The following is a 20519-nucleotide window of genomic DNA, read 5'->3' on the forward strand; positions in this document are numbered from 1 at the left end:
CAAAACACAAACAAACAAATGGACAGGACAGCAAAGGGAAGAGATAAACAGTAACAACAATAAAGGAACATACAAAGCAAGAGATACATAATACAATGGCTCACCACCCAGAAAGCAATGCCCAAACTGCTCCCAAGCAGCAATCTCAACCCCTAGTCAGCTCCCCCAGTTTATACAATTTATACACTAAGCGTGACCTCATATGGTATGGAACTACCCTTTGGCTAGTTTGGGTCAGCTGTCCCAGCTGTGTCCCCCACCAGCTTCCTGTGAAAATTAACTATATCCCAGACAAACCCAGGACAGTCCCAAGTTCTGAGGCTTACTTTATGTCATCCCTAAAAGCACCTATTTTTAAAAATAATTTGTTTGATACATTATTTATGTCTAAAAGTAAATGATAAATTTACAATGGAATAATATGTTTCTGTTTGAAGGACACAGGGACTTTAAACATAACATACATATTTGTAAATCAGAAGTACACAGAACACTTCACCCTGGAAGAAAAAATATATGGTTTAGGTTATAAGCCATTAAACATGTGTTATGGTAAAATACAGCACTCCCTAATTGTAAACACAGGTGGTTGTTTTTTCAACCAACATTATTTGGTGCTTTGTCTGACCTCTTTTCATTTTACATGAGAGAGAAAAGAAAATTTATGTTCTGTATTTACATGATACAGCCTATCATAAAACAAAAAGTTAGTTTCTGTTGCTTGTCCGTACGATATTCACCATGTCTGGAATATTTCTGCCACCACCTTTTTCAGCACCTGTCTATTGGCCAATCAGAAAAAAGCAAAAGGCCTGAAGTGTCTCCAACTTCATGGAAACTCTTTCCAAAAATACTCTCAAGTTAAGTGTCTCCCTAATAGAAGCTAGTGACTGACAAATCTTTCTGCAGCTCATTCTAAATAGCTAGCTGTGTTTTAACTTTTGGCTGTTGTTGTTGTTTAATTTAGTCCTACTGAGGTTAGCAGCGGAAGTGATCAGCTGTTCAGTGTTCCTCCTTCAACGTTCATTCCTCTTTCCAGAAGTATGGATGTCACATTCTTGCAGATTTGTCTTTGTTTAGCACTATGACTGCTGGCAGCAACGTACAGCTGTCTACCCTTATCTTGCACCAGACATGTTTTTAGGTGGCAGGCTGAGCCTTCCTACAGAACACAGCAATATATTTGACATAATCAAAAGGCAGCTTGCAATAGCTGTTATAAAGGTAAAGTAAGGATGTATTATGATTAAAGGAAAAAGAGAAGTAAATATTTGTTTTCCTAGAGAACAGCATTTCAGTTTGTTGAAAGAGGCACTTTCCTTTTTCAAAGTTAATCCCCTTGTAAAGAAAGAGGCTTTAATCTGGTATTGAACTTCAGCGCTGTCTGTGCCTGCTCGGATCAAACACATTTCACATGCTAAGAAGGAATCCAAGTACATGACTGGCTGTGAATATAAACATATAAAATATGGGCTATAGGCTTGCAGTTAAAATTAACCTAATGGAGGCCATTTTCCTTATGAAAAGGAAAGTGTAACTGAGCTGCATTGACAAAGGCTTAATATTACAATATAAAAACATGCCATGTGATGCTACAAAGCATTTTTCTCATTGACCAGCTATGAAGGTTTTATGATATGCATAAGTGCAAACAGTTTTTATTTTAAAAAAAATCAGATATGTTTGAAATGTGTTTTTTGTAGAGCCATCCAGCAGCTAATCTGAGTGGGACTGAAGCACATACTTGAAGTTAAGCAGGAGTTCCATACTACACAGGGCATAGCAAGATGGATGACTTTTCAGTTACGGTACTGGGAGGGATAACAAATGTAATTAATTTACAAAATAAAAGAAATGGTAAAGCCGCATGAATATGACTAACATTAGGAGGATATGGGACAAAATCAACTTAGAGTAACAGTTGATGCAGTTAAGTAAAATGAAACTAGACAAAAATACAGCTGAAGTCTTGAATGTGGACTCTTTAAAAGAAAATTCTTTAACAACTAGGCTAGGGTTAAGTCTGCTTTGCACAATCAGGACACTTAAATTAACTACCTAACACTTATAGTTTGCTTTTCTTCTTTCAGTGTATGAGGTATCAGTCTAAGTTAGAATGTTATTTTTGTGACACAGATTTTCCAGTAGACTGTTTTAGTTATAATTTGTTTCACTTATCTCCTTAGAAAATTATGTAGGACTAAACTATGCTAATACATTAACAAGAGTGCTTGAATTTCTTAAATTTATAACATAATCTCAAATCTCTACATGCTAGACTGCCCAATCTCAATTATATTGCCATGTGCTATACTGCTGATTTTCATCCTTGCTTTCTCTACCCTTGTGAAATCACATCAGTCCTGTCTTCTGTAACTTTAACTCTCTTCCCCACATGTTTCTTAATTCAACGTGAGATTGGTTTCTTGGGTTTTGTTTGTTTGCTTTTTGTTTGTTTGTTTGTTCTTGTGTGTGTGTGTGTGCTTTAACAACATCAGCTGTATTATAGGCTTGCTTAAATTCTCACTGATATACATTCCCAAATGTTAAAACCAGGAGTGGTCTTCCTTCTTAAACCACGGAAGACTGTCAGCTGCAGTTTGTTGACACCTATTTTCTTGTGGTTTGATGCTATTATATAATATGGCTTAAACATTGTAATGGAATCAGACAGTGACAAGGCCTTCTCTAGGCCCCCTGCACAGATGCAAGCTGAGCCTATATGGATTTTTAAGGACTATTATTACAAAAAATATCAGTACCGGTAAATCAGATTGTCTCTGCGTGTTCTCTGCTCTGAAGAGGGATTTCAATGAGAAGGGTGTGGACACTGCAGGGCCTAATGCACACACAGGCCCCTGCCTGAAAAGTTAGATGCTGCATTCCTCAGCAACACCTCCTGGCAGCCATGATTGTACCGCAGCCTCCACCACGACATGACACGAATCGAGTGTGTGTGACAGTGTTGTGAGCCTGGAGGGAGTCTGATGAACTCCAGGGTCTGGCAAAAAGTAAAGAGGCTGTTGGTGTCACTGGCTCAGACTCCTGGCTGCGGCCACCATCCAGGCCAGGCCACTGCCTGCGCTCAGATAACTTAGGCAGGGACATCTTCACCCCAGCACAGTGTTTGTTGGCAAGGGTGGAATGGCTTTGCTCTACGCGCCTGTGTCTTCATGATAAATTCTGTGAGGACATGGTGTGCTTCACAACCCTAGATGCAAAAAGTGTATTAATCACTATACACAGGGGCTCAAATTCCAAATAAAATTCTTCTGAGATTTTAAGGGATCTTGAAGACACCCACTGTGGCAATTTGTTCATTAGTTTAGTTTTTACCTGTCTGGCTAGTGATAGATTGGAAAATGTGGCATCTTACAAGTGTTCTAGTAGTCTTCAGATAAGGGACACTGAATTACAGGTTTCTTAGTCTGAGGTAGGTTACCTCAGCAGGACCTTAGATACCACAGATCTTGGACTGAGAAGCCTTAATCTCTTTCCTAGTTTAAGTAACAGTATCAGTCCTTTGTGAGTTGCCTTCCTTTCTATTTTATGGTTTCCTTTCCTACTCACAGCTGCGATAATTCCAGAAAGCTGTGATATTTTTAAGTTTATTGAACTGTTGTTACTTGCAACCCCTCAGTCATTTTATTGATGAAGTGTTCTGTAAAAGAAAGGTGTGAGTTATTATTACTGTTCTTTTAGCCATTTAATTTTAACAACTGTTGAATTCCTTCTAGACCAAGTACTAGTACCACTGCTAGAAAAATTGAAGGTGTATGAGCTTTTCTGTCACAATTCTGCAGATTCGTCCAGAAACTTGGAAAAATGGTATTTGAGTACCATGGACACTGCTTGACTATTTCACTATGTTTGACACTTTCATATATGTACAACAGGTAGATACTTCTAATGGACTTTAAAAAAAACCCCACAGAGTAGCTCTAGCTATGTAACAAATTTATTTACAAATATATCTACAAGCAAAATTAAATTTTTGCATACTGAGGGAAAACAAAAAAAGAAACAAAGTGATGCATGGCATCAAACTATAGCAAGGTAGTGACCTAGTGTGTTTAAACACAGGTGACCAGACTTAAAAAAAAAAACCCAAAACAAAACAAAACACCACCATTTAGAGATGGGGGAAAAAAAAGTTAGTGATTCAAAAGAACTGGAGGATTCTGTGTCAACTAGTAAAGGGGGTTGTATCTGATTCTGCTGCTTAAAGTAGAAGCAGCTCTTAAAGATCCAGCTTGCAGTCTGCTGTTTGACTTCAGGTCTTGGGAAAGGAGATTGCCTATCTACTTGTATCTTGCCCTGTTGGTATTTGGAGGAAGATAAAAATAACAGGGACTACAACAGCGGTATTCTTCTTTCTCAAGCAAACACATTAATTACTAGGGTAAAGACCCATGATAGTATATTTTGGTCTTAGGCCAATCAACAATGAAAATCTCTTGCACCATGTAGCATCTTCATCAGAATGGAGAGCTTGTACAATCAGGAGAGAGTTATATTATAGTTTGTGGTATGAGGCTCTGCATGACTCAGGCTAACTAGTATTAGAAACTATTATTAAGGTTTCAGGAGACCAGTCTAACAATGCTCCATCAAATCTATCACTAGGGAAAAAACATTATCTCTCCAGAGTTCTGTTCATCGGTTGAATTTGCCACAATATTGCAATAAGAAGTGAGTGAGCATGTCAGGCATAATATCCTTTATCCTGTTTGTAAGTTATTATTAATCTTTGCATTTTACATGTAAATGCTATATTATTATATAATTATTACACCATTGTATATTATTGTTCACATTCATCTTTCAAAATATGTAGTTGCTCCGAAGTTTTAGTCCCTCCAGCATTTGCTTATAGCAATTTACCGCTGTCCACCATCTTTGTAAAGGGACGTACACATTATTTTTCCAATAAAAATGGAAGATCTTGATCAAAAGTTAAGTAAATTTCCTAAAGATTCAGCATAGGTCAAAGGATATAAAGCACCTAAATCTTAGTAGAATGACATTGGGAAAAATTGTTCATGGCCTACAGCTGTATAAAACCTTACTTTAATGAGTTTGCAAGTTATGAGGAGTATTTCATTAACTTTTGAAGCCCCTAGGAATAAACTGAACACAAATCTTTCTCTTTCAGGGCAAATGTTTCTACCATGCTCTACAAAAGGTAACAGGCATACCTGATTTACACAAATCATCAGTGCAACTGTATTTGTAAAACCTTAGTTCCTTTAAAAATTATCTCTGCAGGTGTCTCCAGGCAGATACATTTTCTTCCCTGAAGTGACAATTTAAACATGTAATTCCAAGAACCAGGATTTCATCCACCCCCTCCCTGTAGAAAATGCTGAAGACAGCCCAAGGCAGTTTGTTGCTGTTTATATACAGGCTATTTTTGGCTCCCACTTCAAGGTCCCCAACTCTTATGCATTTAGTGGAGAGGCCAGTGCCTGACACAGGGCCTGGATTCCACTCTGTGGGGTGACGGCTTAAAAATTAGGCAGAGTGGTTAACTCTTACATGACCTGCTCCTTTTTTGTGTACAGTTTTTATCCTGGATTTTTTTAGAATGACAATTCTGTTCTTATTTGACACAGTGAAATTACTGCAAAATGACATGAAATAAAATCCTTTTTATTTATTTCATTACAAAACAGGAAGGATCTCAAGTCATAAGAATGAGGTTTGTGTACATTATGAAGTAAGTATTCCTAATTCAACAGTGAATTTGTTGAAGTTCTCATTAGGGGACAGTAATTGCCTCTATGAAGATGCAAAGGAATACAGTATGTTAACCACTGAAATAAAACGTGATACCAACACTTAACAACACATAAGGATGGCCTGGGACCAATAGGGAGCTATGAGTCTCTTGTACGCTCGTGTCACAGCAGCGGGTCCACTGCACTTCCATTGTTACCAAGGAATAAACTTCATTAAAAGTGCACAGCAATGTTTAGAAGACCTTGAGATAAGAACAAAATGAATGGAGATCAGAAAGCAGATAATGAACGCTGGCAGAAGGGATGGAGGTCTGTAACACCCGTTCGGAGCTACAACTTCTCCTATCTAGTCTAGAGAATTTGACTCCCAATAGGGTGTGATCTGGCAGAAACAATCCTACCTACATATGGCTTTTGTTTCTGGAAATTATGTGATAAAGTCTGTAGATAAAATGAGCAGTCTTCAAGTTTAGTCCTCCTTTCACTGAGTACTCAAAGGAAATGATGTGCCTGAAAAGGCACGAGTGTGCTCTTGGACAGAAAGATTTTCTTCCCTTAGACAAAACTCTCACAGGAGTTCTTAATGAGGTAAAAGGACTTCCTTGGAAAAGACAGTAAGGGAGAGTTGACAGTGTTACTCTTTAAAATCTACAAGGCTATAGAGACCAGAAATGCATTTTAATTGTCTTAGTGTTAATATATCTGTCAGTTGTGCAGTTTTTTAGAGCATATGTGTTTTTCCAGTGTTGGTATGTGTGTGTGTGTCATTTCTGAGAGAGATACTTCTTTTCTGATTATAAGATTACTTCATTCGAAATGTGGACATTCAAGAGGTAAATTTATTTATACAGTGTAGTATAAGATTAATAATTATCTATTATTACAAAAAGAGGTACCATTTCTGCTGATAACTCTAAAAATATTAAGGGTCTTTTCCAACCTAAATGATTCTATGATTTTTCTTGTCCTGGAAGGATTTTTAAAGTACACAAGGCAGCTATTAGTTTCAAACCACTTTTAGTAGAAAAAGCGTATTATTTTATTTGTTGTCATAAAAACAGTTAAAAAGTTAGGAATCTGTTATGACAAAATGCTGTAGAAATACATTATTTTTCAAAAATTAACTTTCACACACTGTGTTTTCTATGACCTGTGGAGGTAGGTCCCTTGTCAATGAGCGAGAGTCACATCCGAAAATTCCAGAATAATATTTTTAAACCACCGAAAGTACTATCTTAAATATGATAAAAATTGCTCATTTAAATGATTAAGTTCTCTGAATCTCTGAGTAGTAAGTGCACAGAACTTTGTGCCACTTCCAGGCCCAACGTTGCTTCTGCTGGAATTCCAGATAGCGGCAGTCTGCTGAAACATGAGTTCAGTTACCAAATATAGATGAGTGGGGTAAGAATTACATAGTCACAGAGGACAGATGTAACACACAGGCCACAGTCTTCTCGATGCTTACCAAGGACCAAGCAATCTTTAGTGAATAGCTGGAGCAACTTTAAGCCTGCTTAGATAAAGAAGGAAAAAAGCAACTTTACCTGCTATTAGTTATACTTGAGATTCTTCATATTGGCCCATTCATTCTAAGGTCTGTTTTATATTTTCTGCTAAATTTAGTTATTGTACTTTGGGGAGTAATTTTGCAGGATTTCAAAATTCAGAGGAAAAGTATGTGACTTTTTTGTTTAAAAAGAAAATCTTACTAGATACTCTTCTTCCACCATATTATTCATTTGAATGGATTTGCTTTGGGTTATATTTTTTTAAGCAGCAATTTTTCATTGGACAGGTTCCACAAATTTAAGATGCTTATGCTTGAAATGAGTCCTTTGATTTTCTGTGATTTTCTATATTTCATTATTTATCTCTTCAATACATTAGTTTGATTGATTATTCAATTGTTTTCTTTTTGTACATTGTAATCTAGTAAATTTTGAATGTACTCTTTTTCATACTATTCCTTAGAGCATCTATATTATTTTCTGCATAAATATTTAACTAGTGTGATATTAAAATGTATATTTACTTGTCAGTAATTTTTAAATATACAGCAAATAGTACCCCATAAATAGTTTACATGTAATAATGCTGGAAGCATAGCTGCATGCTGATCTACATGCAACACTGTATTTTATGTTTATGTCTTTAAATGATATAATATATGGCTTTGCAGGTTACCTAATGAGTAATGATGATGAAAACTGTTATAAATACATTGTAGTGTAACTTGGAGAAGCTAGAAATAGCATTTGAAATTTCTAATTATGATCTTATATGCTACTTGATATGGCTAGCAATACTTCATCTCCAGTTCACTGTGGTTGCAAGTTGTTCTAAAAGAATAGTGGTTTTATGTATTACAGTGTGACTGAAAAAAAGTCTTTATACTGGAAGCTTCCATTCAGCTGTCCAAAGCTAGACATATAAATCCATTTTTAGTCATCAGACCTTTCTCACCAAGAAAGCTTATCAGCATTAGAGATTTCCAATAACCAGTGTATATTTAATTTTATCATCTTTATCTAAATACCCAGCTTCTGGTTGATTTACCTAAATTCAGGTATTGCGCTTTGAAAATTATGACATGTGTAGCTGTAATATTGTTCTGATGAGTGACAAAACAGCATAAAACTGAGTAGTACATGGAGATATGCTCATTCATAATACATTCATTTTAATCATCATGTCAGGTGGCTTGCAATAGGTTAAATTGTTCTGTGACCCATAACCCATTGAAATAACAGAGCAGCTTGGTCTTGGAAGTCAGAGAAGTTTATCTGAGTATGTAATGTGCCACTTTGAGATGTCAGCAAGCTAGGAATCAGTATGAATCAAATTTAAATAAATATATCATTTGAATCACAGATATTTACAAGTTATATAACTAGTAAACCACCATGTTTGTCCACTTTAACACAAAGTGTTCAAAAATAGCTAAGATTAAGGAGACAGAAACTCTCCAGGTTCAACACGTGGTTCTCTGGCAGCTGTCCAGTTTATGCCTTAACAGCTGAGCCTCTAGACCAACTGTTTGCTTGGCTTCTCAAATTCATTCTTTAAAGCTGCTATGTGGTAGTCAGTTATACTGTATATACCTTTTTAGATTCTGTTGACAAGAGATTGCCATGGTAGCTAAATTTGTTGCACTGTAAACACAGATACAAGGAAAGAAAAATGTAATGCCAAAGAATAAGCCTATCACTGTATTCTGTAAAAACATGTATCAAGTCCTAAAATGTTTCTGTTCCCTTATACTTCTCTTTTATGTGTTGAGTTGTGATCTGTTGGCAAGACAAGCAGGCATATCAAGAGGTGCATATGCCAGGCCAACTATTCCAGTAATCTCTCAGTCAGTTAATGACTACATGCTGGGTAAGCCCTGGTGAAGTGACTAAAGGTAATTGGAGCTTTCACAAGCTGACGTAAAATACATCCGAGTGAGTCTCCTGACTGTCAAGCCACCTATCTATCAGTGGAGAAATGGTTTAAACCATAAAGAGAACAACATTTTTAAAAACCTTGTGCACAAGAAATCTCATAGAAATTATTGTAAGTGAATTTTCAAGGGTTATTTAAAAAGCTGATGTTCAACTTAATTCAATGGATCACAGAAGCAACCATTACTTCTAAGATGAGATCACTCACAATCTAGTGACCAGCAGGATGAATAAATTTCTATAAGGAGAGTTTCAGGCAGATCCTTCCGTTGGGAAAAATGTGGTTACCTGTTTATTGCTGGCTTTGCAGAGACAGAGAACACTCATTCCAAAATAATGTGGGAAAACTGGAGATGTATGGATGCTTCTGTACTTTGTGAAACTGGTACAGAATATGCATAATATGCTTTATACACTTAGATGGTGTGGGGCGACACATAGGTTGTGAAACCTATTTCTTTCTTGTTTTATTTTTAGCATGTGGTAGTTGGATGTTCCACTGACTGGTGTTGAGAAAAGTGCTACTAAGTTGTTTTGAAAGGCAACAAGTTTAAATCATTAATAAAAGAAGTCAATTAGTATTAAAAACATTCTCAACTTTAAACAGGAAGGATAACTTGGAATTTCTAACCCAGACGTACTTGTGTAGATTCTCAAAATGGTTTCAATTAGATCAATATTTTCCTCTTGGAATTTGATGGTTTAGTGACTGAAAGGCAGTGTTAAGGGTATGAGAAAAGTAAATATATTCTCCAAATCATCAAAAGTCTAAAATCAGGAAAAGTAAAGTGTAATAGCATTGATATGAAATAATCAATCAGATGTGAAATAACAAATCACTCAGATTGGCCCAGTGGAATTCAGCTTTGTGCTAGGCAATGTACAAAGGATGTCTTCATAGTTCTGAAGGAAGACGCATGAGAAATATTACTCTTAAGTACTCCCATTTCCACCTAGACAATTTGCAGCCCTCACCCATTCTAACAGAAATGAAGATTTATGGTATTTCATGCATCAATGAGTTCTACACTTCTCCAGGTTTTCTGTCTAAGCTTATGGGAACCAGGCCATAACAGGGATTTATATTAACAAGTTCTCTTTTATTTGCTGAAAAATTGTATTTGTGTCTTCCAGGATGCAAGAGAGAAGCTGTAGCCAGTCATTGCCTCTTTCTTTGATGCTGAAGGAAGTTTACTGTGCAGAGAAAGGCACCAATAAGGGATATCCTGAAAATGTGTCAGAAGCTTCATCCTATCATGACTATTTCTGTGATTCCCTACCAGACACACAGAATGGGGAATTTTCAAATGAACTTTCTGCCTTCCTTACCCAAGAGGAAATATGCAAGAGCCTTGACATAGCTCGGGAAGCCATTGCTAGTTCCATGAAAGAGGATCAGAAAGCAGCACCAGAGTTTACTCATTTCAACACTTCTCTTTCTAGCAATTCAGAAAATTCTTCTTTCAGGGATACCAAACTTCAGGAGCAAGATGCTGTACAGAGGCCTCAGGCAAGCAGTCTGACTTCACCTGCTGTAAGTGACGTTCTTCCAAGCAAATGGAAAGAGCAATCCATTGCACCTCAAACAGCAAGTAGTGTTGTCACGGTTCCCAGAAGGCAAACAAGCACCTCACCTTTGCTAACTGCCAGTCCCAGCTTCATTAGAAGCCTGAAACATCCAGAGAAAGATGGCCCAGGTGTACCTGAGACAAGTCCAACACCTGAACTGGCATCCCAGGGAGAAGTTCCTTTCAGGAACAAGCTATGTGACAAAGCTGCCACGTTCATAGAAGAATTGTCATCTATATTTAGACAGGCAGCAAAGACAAGAGGCCGAAGTCCTGATGGGGATTCTTCTTCTCCAGACAGTGGATACCTGTCTCCTAAAAAGAAACAACTACCCATAAGTACCTCAGTGAGCCAGGAGTTTGACAAGCCACATCAAGATACTGAGCCTGAGGCAATATTACCTGGGGTTCATCTGAATGGAGAGCACTTTTCTAAAAAGGAGAACATCACTCAGAGTGAAGTGGTCCTTTGCCATCCTTTCATCAACATGGAAGAGAATCGGACTTCACCACCTCAATTCACTCAGAAGCTTCGGAGCCAGGAAGTTGCTGAAGGAAATAAAGTATTGCTGGAGTGCAGAGTTGCTGGCAACCCAGTCCCTGATGTCAGGTAAGCATGTGCCTTTTGATTAAGGCACCAGATATCATCTTGTGATTGGAGAAGATACTCAATGCCAAGTATCCCAGTGAACCTTCTCAGAGGTAATCACATACGAGTGGATCACACAGGGGTTAGTAAACACATGGAATAACAGATTCTGACCTCTTCAGTTCTCTAGAGCATTTCATTATTTTCTGCTTGGGAAATGAAGTTCTACTTGATTGAAGAGCCACATGGCAAATTTAGAAACAGAATTAGCTCTAATAACATTCTCTGTGACAGTCACCTCATTAATCTGGGTGAAAGAATTCACAATTTGCCCCTGAAGAGCATATATCAGGCAGTTGATACAGTTTTTAGTCTCAGTTAATTAGAATATCTCCAAGCCCCATACCAATGGGATTTGGGGTCTATACTATGAGATAACCTAAAATTTTCTAGATCTAGTCAAATACTCTCTTGTGTAAGACATTTCCAGAAGATATAAAGATGTTCCCCATTTCAAAACTTATTTTGATACTTTGTAGTGACATTTATGTGCACATACTTTTTTCAATGACAAAACATAAAGTAACTGCTGCATAAGTTTGTTTTTACATGTTTTATTTTTATTAGGAAAAGCTCATAATACGTTCCACTGTCTTCCTTTCCTTGTAAAGCTAATAGAAATTAAGGTCACCCAGAACTGCATAAACAGTGTTTGCCACTCCACAGGTCTGAGCCTTAATGCTAATACGATTGCCTAATACACACATGGCTAGATTATACCTCTAGTTTAAGAGTTCCTCACAACCTACTTTTGTTTAAAGTCAACTAAGCATATTCAACATTCTCAAAGGAAAATTTTGTCCCAAAAGACAAGTTTCAACAGGACAGAATTTGCAGTTCCCCATTCAGAGCTTCCTTTAAGGTTGTTTAGTTACATCTGAAGACTCTATAATTCTTTGAACATTCTCAGTATTTGCTTAAAGGAACATAGTAATCACTCTCCTGTAACAATTGTTGTGCTTTAAATTTATTTGTATCTTTTGCTGTGCAGTCTTTCAACACTTTGAAATTACTAATATTTTGCATTGGCTTACCTCTGATTACTTGCAGACAGTCGCATGTATAGGTCTCGCAGCTATGCAGGCTTAGGAATTCATATCCATCACTAAACAGTGTCTTCATACATACGGTAACTGAACTTCTCCTTTGAAATCAGTCTTTATATTTTTAGAATTTGTACTTCTTGGTACAGGAATAAACAGAGCTGTCAGTTCGAAAATTTTAGATGATTGTCAACAAAATTTAAAAACACACAAACATTCTTATGAAGTTTCTTGCTAAGAAAGCAAGAGACACGAAGTTGTGGTTTGGTTTGGGGTTTTTTTGATGATTTTTTTGGTGAGTTTTCGTTTGCTTGTTTGTTTTGTTTGTTTTAGAATACTACTTATCGAGTCATTAATAAGACTATCAAGGTACTGAGAGCCAGTTTATAGACAATATTGGTTTACTACAATGAAACACTGTTTTCACCACCATCAATCTATCAGTTACAAAATTTATTTTGTGGGGTGAAAATGATCTTAGAATAGACAGCACAGAGGCGTGGAGGATCTCTAAAACCAGAATTACTAAACACCCATTACATAGAGCCTAGGGTCAACAGGCATTTAGTTTCGTATCACAACAAAAAAAACCCTTACTAGTGACATCAGACTGACATATTCTCTATTTCCAGCCATTGGTACAAGTACAGTTCTATTCAGAACAATGATAAATTATTTATTTCTTTTATGAAATACAGGCAGTTTGCTTGAGCTTGACAGCACCAATGAGGTTACAGTGTTTTAATAGCAAAGATGCACTGTTGTAATGCTTCGGTATCTCATTGCTCCTATTTTATTTGGTGGACCATCAGTCTTCAGTGATACAACTCCAGGACCACACATAAATATCATCTGAACTAGGAAGTTGTGTACAAGCTATGGACTTTTTTTCCTTAGGTCTCTTACATCATTATATTCATTACAGTGGCTGCTAATATCAAGATATTTACAAGAAATGTATGAAAAAGCTTTATATTTTTTAAATTTTAATGTGAACTCTGCTTTTCTGAATCTAAACTCTTGCAGAATCATTAAAGGAGAAGGCAAATCTTAATCACTGAGCAGAATGAGTCATGACATAATAAATGATTTTAAAATTCACTATACTTTTAAGTAAACTCAGGAGTATCAATTTATTTGTAACTTTTGGCTTATTTTGCTTTTTGAAACCCATAATTGTGCTATGTTATTAGTCTGCAGATACGACCGTTGTTGAATCATAGCAAATTTGCTTCACGCCAGCTTCTCAGTGTCTTGCAAAGCTCCTTGACAGTCAGTTTATATACTTGCATGGTCCACTCTCAAGTTGGTTTTATTTAGTAATTATTAATAAATCTCCATCTGGCAACAGCAGACAAAATTATGAATATACTCGAAGACCTATTGCTTACTAACAAAAATTTACTTTTAAAAATTTTCCACTAAAAATGCGTTTCCCCTTTAGCCTCTATTTCATTGTAGATCTTCAAGAGAAGAAAAATACGGCAGCCGTAACTCAAAAAACTATTCATTTTGGCAGTCAATACAGTTCTCCACCGGGACCTTGCTGTAATGACGCTGCCGTGGCTGCAGAGGTCACTCGCACACAGCACAGGCTGGGCTCTGCCAGGCCGGGCTTCTCCCGAGGGCTGGGCCCCACAAGGGGGAAGCGCAGAGCCCGCCGCTATTGAGCGCTGCTGGGGAGCTCACAGAACAAAAGCCAAGACTCGTTCAGTGGTTAAAGAGACTGGGCTCACCGTGTAAGGACATGGCAAATACTTGCGCGCTGTTTGGGTTAGACTGCAAAGTCCTGTCTCTGAATCTCGGGGAAAGAAGGGGGTTCTTTCCTTTAGAAGATAAGAAAGGGTGCACAAAGATTAGTAGTGGACTCTAGACTGTAATAACATTACTAGGAACTTCTGAACAGTTACGTAATATGCACATCACTCCCCCTCTTGCTGGAGCTGAAAGAGTTTTATAGTATATCCTGCATATCCAGTAAATAGCTAATATGTTGCAGTGGAAAAATAAAAGCCTATTGAAAACCACTGATGTATTGCAGAACAAGTGAAGAATGTTTGCTGTTTGTGCCACTTTTAGGAACATTTCTGTAAATTTGATTTTTATATGATTAAACAAAAGAACTCAAATATCAATGATACAATATTAGTTAACCATTCTCATGTGTTTTGGTAACTAAAACAATGTAGATTTCTAAAGCACTGTACTTAGAAAACCATTCCATTAGTCTGAATTTCTGATTTGTAATGCCTTTGAAAAAAATCTTTGGAGCATAATCATATGAATTGGATTTAATTACATACTGTTTTCTGAGGAAACTGGCATTAAACGTTTTGTGAAAAGTGCTGAATAGGTACGAGAGAGAAATGGATATTATTGCCAAAAGAAGGGCTATAGAACAAGCTGAGCAGTTACCTGGTCTGTGAGGCATAATATCCAGCCAGTTAGCACATGCAAAGCTTTCTGAACAGGAGATGCATACACGCCAGAAGGCTGTGCTGCCATCCAGCAGGACCTGAACAGGCTGGAGAGTTGGGCAGGGAATAACTTGATGAAATTTAACAAGGGAAAGTGTGGAGTTCTGCATCTGAGCGGGAACAACCCCAGGTTCCAGTATAGGTTGGGAAATTGCATATTAGAGAGCAGTGTAGGGGAAAGGGACACGGGGGTCCTGGTGGACAACAGGATGACCATGAGCCAGCACTGTGCCCTTGTGGTCAGGAAGGCCAATGGCATCCTGGGGTGTATTACAAAGGGGGGTGATTAGTAGATGAGAGACGTTCTCCTTCCCCTCTACTCCGTCCTGGTGAGACCACATCTGGAATATTGTGTCCAGTTCTGGGCCCCTCAGTTCAAGAAGGACAGGGAATTGCTGGAGAGGGTCTAGCATAGGGCAACAACGATGATTAAGGGAGTGGAGCACCTCCCTTACAAAGAACGGCTGAGGGAGCTGGGTCTCTTTAGTTTGGAGAAAAGGAGACTGAGGGGTGACCTTATTAATGTTTATAAATATATAAAAGGTGAGTGCCACGAGGACAGAGCCAGGCTCTTCTCAGTGGCTAACAATGATAGGACAAGGGGTAATGGGATCAAGCTGGAACACAAGAGGTTCCACTTAAATTTGAGAAGAAACTTCTTCTCAGTTAAGGTGACAGAGCACTGGAACAGGCTGCCCAGGGAGGTTGTGGAGTCTCCTTCTCTGGAGACATTCAAAACCCACCTGGACATGTTCCTGTGTGACCTCATCTAGGTGTTCCTGCTCCAGCAGGGGGATTGGACTAGATGATCTTCTGAGGTCCCTTCCAATCCCAAACATACTGTGATTCTGCGATACATAGGCATAAGCAAAGATTAGTACGGTCTGTACATTTGCACACAGCAATAAAATCTGCAGAACTCAGGCTTCGGTTGTTCTGATTTTTCCCAGAAAAGCCAGTTTCAATAACATAGCCACTGCAAGTAATATCGTTGGAACTCTATGTGGTGTGATAAAAGTAGAAAGCAATTCGGGGGGGAGCGGGGGGGGCGGGGCGGCGGTGTTTGTTTGTTCATGGGCTTTTGTTTTGGTTTGTTTGTTGCAGGGTTTTTGGTTATGTTTGTTTTGTTTTGTTGTGGGTTGTTTTTTTTTTTGTCTCAGCTGGGAATAAAATAACCAGAAGCTGTAGTTCCTAAAGTAATGATAAAATAACATAAGTTTTATGGTGACCAAAAAAAGCACTAACTATGTTGTTGTTTTTCCCAGCAACCAATAAGTTGTCCAGCTTAATAATGAGCACAGCTGATATTGAGGCAGAATAAAGCACTGGTGGCCATAAGTTCATCCAAGTCATCTTGTTATTCTGTGATCGACAGCAGAGCAAAAGGCCTTCAAAAGAAGCTACTTAAATATTTCAGACTGTTTAGCATATTACTGTTTTTCTGTGCATCACATTTTAAACTGGAACCCAATAATTGTTATAACTGGCTTTCTTCCCTTTTCATAGCTTTCTTGCAGTTAAACTTTCCAAAGTCCTCAACCTATCCAAATTCAAGGTAGACTCCTTCTTTAATCTACTACACTTCTTATGAGGCTAACAAGATTACAGAATCTTATTGTAAGCAAAGAAACCACGAAATGTAGTGTAAGAACAAGGTTTATATTTGAAGATTTTGTGACTAAGAAGGCCTCTTAAAATTTAAGTTCCTCGGATGTTAATAGCTGTATCACATAGAAAGTAAAAACTGTATTATAGTTTGAGTGACTAATCTTCACTAAAGTAGCTTTATTCTACAAGGGTAAAATACATAAACTTTGACAGAAGGACTTTAACTAGAAACTTAGGGTTGAATCAGTCAAGAAAACAATCAGTTAAATTTCAAGAACCACTACATTTCCTCAAAATTAAATCCTTAACTTACTAGTTCTACTAGCAGAAAATTGAATATCTAACAACAAAGATTTTGTCACTGGTCAGAACAATTTTAACATTGCTGAACAACCCAGATTCTAATCTTAAGATGTAGCAAAGTAGGCTAGTTTGAGAAGTTCTAGGATACGTGTCTTCTAAAAAAGGTCTAAAGCATATAAAATATAAGTTGAAACAGAAATTTTCTATATTACTCTCAAAACCATTGTATCAATCAGTAGCTCTCCTTCAAAGCATGTCAACAGTGAAGTACTTAAAATACCCAAGTGAGCACTGAGCCAGCTGAAGCACATACCTACTGGGACCTCTTCAGCATTTGCCTCACTACCTGAATAATTACTTCTGAGGTCTGCCTTCAGCTGTAAGTTATGATTATTCACCCAGATTCTGTAGCACAATGGACACTGAAACCTTTTGTGCAAAGTGTATTCTCTTCCATCTTCAACAGCAAAGTCAAGAAACTGCCCCTCCCCACTCCCCCAAAAGAAAACAAAGAAAACACAACACTTCCTGCATACTACATGTGAATAATAGAGAATGCTTTCTTTGCCTTAAGGAATCTGTTCTTATTATAACCCTTTATCTTCTCCTTAGTGATGTTTACTTAAATTTCACTGTATCAAGGAGCTAGAATCTCCACCTAGAAACATTTCTAACATGTAATCCAGAACTGGTTTTAGAAAATATAGAAACAAATACAGACTACAACACATTTATAATAAAACCCAGTGATCTTGATATCTACAACTTCACAAAACTTCCCCAGTTTTACAGCCTTTAAAAACTTCAAAGTCTAAAAACGTGCAATAAGCTATGTCTCCACCATAGTCTTCCTATAATAAAGAGTGTGATCCCCCAGGACTCTAATCAGGCACAGCTGCACAGAATATTGATCATCAGTTTAAGTAATGCTTAAAACAGATGCACACAGCTGGGAGGAAATCCAGGTGTACAAGACAATAGTGACTGAACTACCTACAGTTGTCTTGGGAATGTGAAGGGTGTTACAGATGCAGTTTCTGCTTCTTTACTAGGCCTGATTTCAGGTAGGAGAACTGTGGTTTAAAGGGACCATTTGGTTTTGTTTCCTGAAGTCTCTCGTTGTGTCTATTTTGTAGTTGTAATGAAGCATACCAGTGACTTGGTAGGAGGTGTAGGTGTTTCGTAATGGTAAGGCTTTACTACTTTTTTTTTCAATAAACTATGAATAGGTATTTATATATGTGTCTTAATGGAACATATTTAACAACATGTTTGATAATTCTAGGTATCCCTGCTTCAAAAAAATGTGTTTCTTGGGTGTGTTCCTCACTTTTTTGTATAAGCTCTTTAATAGTTATCTTCAGAACTGTTCCTTTTCCATTTGTAAAATCTGAACTATTCAGGTTAGAGTTTAGAACCAGGTGATTCAGGTCCTGCTTTTCAAATCTTTTCAGAAGCTTAAATACATACTTGTGTTATTCAAGATGGAAGCTTTAGTGAAACCATTTTATGATGAACTTGTTTTAAGTATTTGTTAATTACATTCTTATTTGCTAGCTCAAGAACTAAACTTTCTTCTGAACCATTAGATGTTTAATGTGTCTTAATAGCAGACTTTATACTAGACTATAAGCATCATGGTAGCTATAGTGATTGGAGAAATACTTTATAAAAGATTGAAAGGATTAGTGTGTGCTCTAAGTAGCAGGAGAGAGCTCTTGTGACTTGGAAGACATTAACAGCCAAATCTATTATTCTTATACAGTAAAAAATATTTTATTGAGGTTTAATGTGATTGTCACATTATTTCTTATATGTATGTTTTAAATTGAAGCTCACTCTTTTTTGAGAGAGGATAGAAATAGATAACAATTCTGTTGCAAAAACTGAAGTGCAACTTTGTGCCAGAGATAGTATTGATTACACAAATGGTTTATTTCTGAATCTTTGCAGTTTTTGTTATTGAGAATTGTCATTTAAACTTGTCCAAATTCATTACTAATATTGTAATTATAGCAGAGTTTCTCTCATTATTTTTCCTTGTTTTAACATACCTATATCCTCATGTGTTTCTCTAGGTGCTCTAGCACCCTTACAGCTATATCAGAGACCTGCTTGGTTTAGTGTTTTTATTCAAGTATTCATAGTTTTAGGATGAAGTGACATGTTTCATTTTAACTGAAATGAATATACAAAGTATTTTAACAACATTTAAGCACAGTAATTCCATTAAGTTTCATTTTTTCCTTTGATCTGTTGCTTTACTGGATTTCTGTTCATTGTGTGCATTTGTGGTGGTTTTACTTTAGTTTAATTTATTACCAAATGCAATACTTTACAGTAAGAATCTATCTATTATAAAAAAACTTCCTTAATTTACACAATAGTTTCTATTCCATTCATTCACAGTGTTGTTATAATTGTTTATTAATGTTTAGAACAGGGTAACAAGAAATAGTGGTTCTTTGTTACTATGCAACCTTTTGTAAACAAGAAATGTTCCCAGAATATTTTGTATTTACTTCCAAGGGAGACAGTTGATGGAGTTGGATGTTAAACTTCTTCCAAATATAAACATTTTTCTTATATTCTCCCCATAGTCTGGCTGGTTTTCTTTATGAAACTATTTTGTCAAAAAAATGTACTTTTATACAGGAATCTACAATGCTCTTTTACTAACCATTTCAGAGTAGAATTGCACTGATCTCTCTTCTTATTAATCTGCAAAGAGAAAGTGCTTGTTAAGAATGGAGGAAGATTTTTCCACCTAAGGAGTTCCTTGGATCATAAAACGTTATCTTTGTAGATTTGGGTATTTTTATGTGCATGGAACATTGAAGACCATCTGAAAGTATAAACAGTGTGTGTAATATTGAGTGTAGATAAAAAAGTTAGCCATTTTAATCTGGTAATACATTCATTTCAGAAATCTGTTCAGCAGTAACATGTCATTTAGTATTTTATTTGCATTCAAATTAAAATATAATATCTATAGATATTAAAACAATATGTCAACATCCTCCATATTATTCCGTCACTTATATTTTTTTCTTAGTCCTCATGTATCAATAATCTTGTCTTTTACTTTTTTTTTTTCTTCATTTATGAGTCAAACTAATAGCTATTTGCAGTCTTGACCTTCTTATTCTTTTAGCCCTTCTTCCCTTCTCATTTATTTCCTTTTATACTCTTGGTTTATTGGACCATGCTATGCCATTCTTATGTCTTGAATTTTGTTTGTCTGCTTTTGTTGATTTGGGATAAGGCCTGTCCATCTCCAGGCATTGCTGGGGTTTCAGTTTCCTTCGGGGCTGATCTGGAATGTAATGTTGAAAGTCACTTCAGTGACTTCTGAAACTGCTCTGTCTTAGAACAGAGCTCTGGACTAGTGGGCCTTATTGGGGAAGCGAGGGTTTATACCCTAGTGCAAATGGTTAAACTATTGCGGTAGCTGCCTGTAGTAATTTGTGGCCTGCAGGTTTTAAGTAGATAACCTGTGTCTTTCAAATGTTTCCTTTTCCATTCTCCATTTTGTGGCAGTTAAAGTTCACACTGGCTGAATTTTCTGCATCTTGGTGAAAACATGCAGCGGATATAAGGCCTGTTTAGATAATGCACTTACCTGCTTTAAAAATAGTGTGACATATCTGAAAAATGCTAGTAGGGCAGCAGTTTTCTTAACTC

General features: G+C 36.9%; 1 protein-coding gene across 1 annotated transcript in view; it reads left to right on the forward strand.

Annotated features, from left to right (window-relative positions):
• Positions 1-10322: 10322 nt before the first annotated feature.
• The window catches only part of PALLD (palladin, cytoskeletal associated protein), a gene marked incomplete at both ends in the record, with an annotated part of 193699 nt that continues 183502 nt past the window's right edge, over positions 10323-20519 (forward strand). Inside the window, one exon of the mRNA XM_080343535.1 lies at positions 10323-11365. Coding sequence (XP_080199661.1) covers positions 10323-11365 — 1043 coding nt within the window. The remainder of the gene's footprint in view (positions 11366-20519) is intronic.

The sequence above is a fragment of the Nesoenas mayeri genome (genome assembly GCF_963082525.1).
Source record: "Nesoenas mayeri genome assembly, chromosome: 4".
NCBI lineage: Eukaryota > Metazoa > Chordata > Aves > Columbiformes > Columbidae > Nesoenas > Nesoenas mayeri.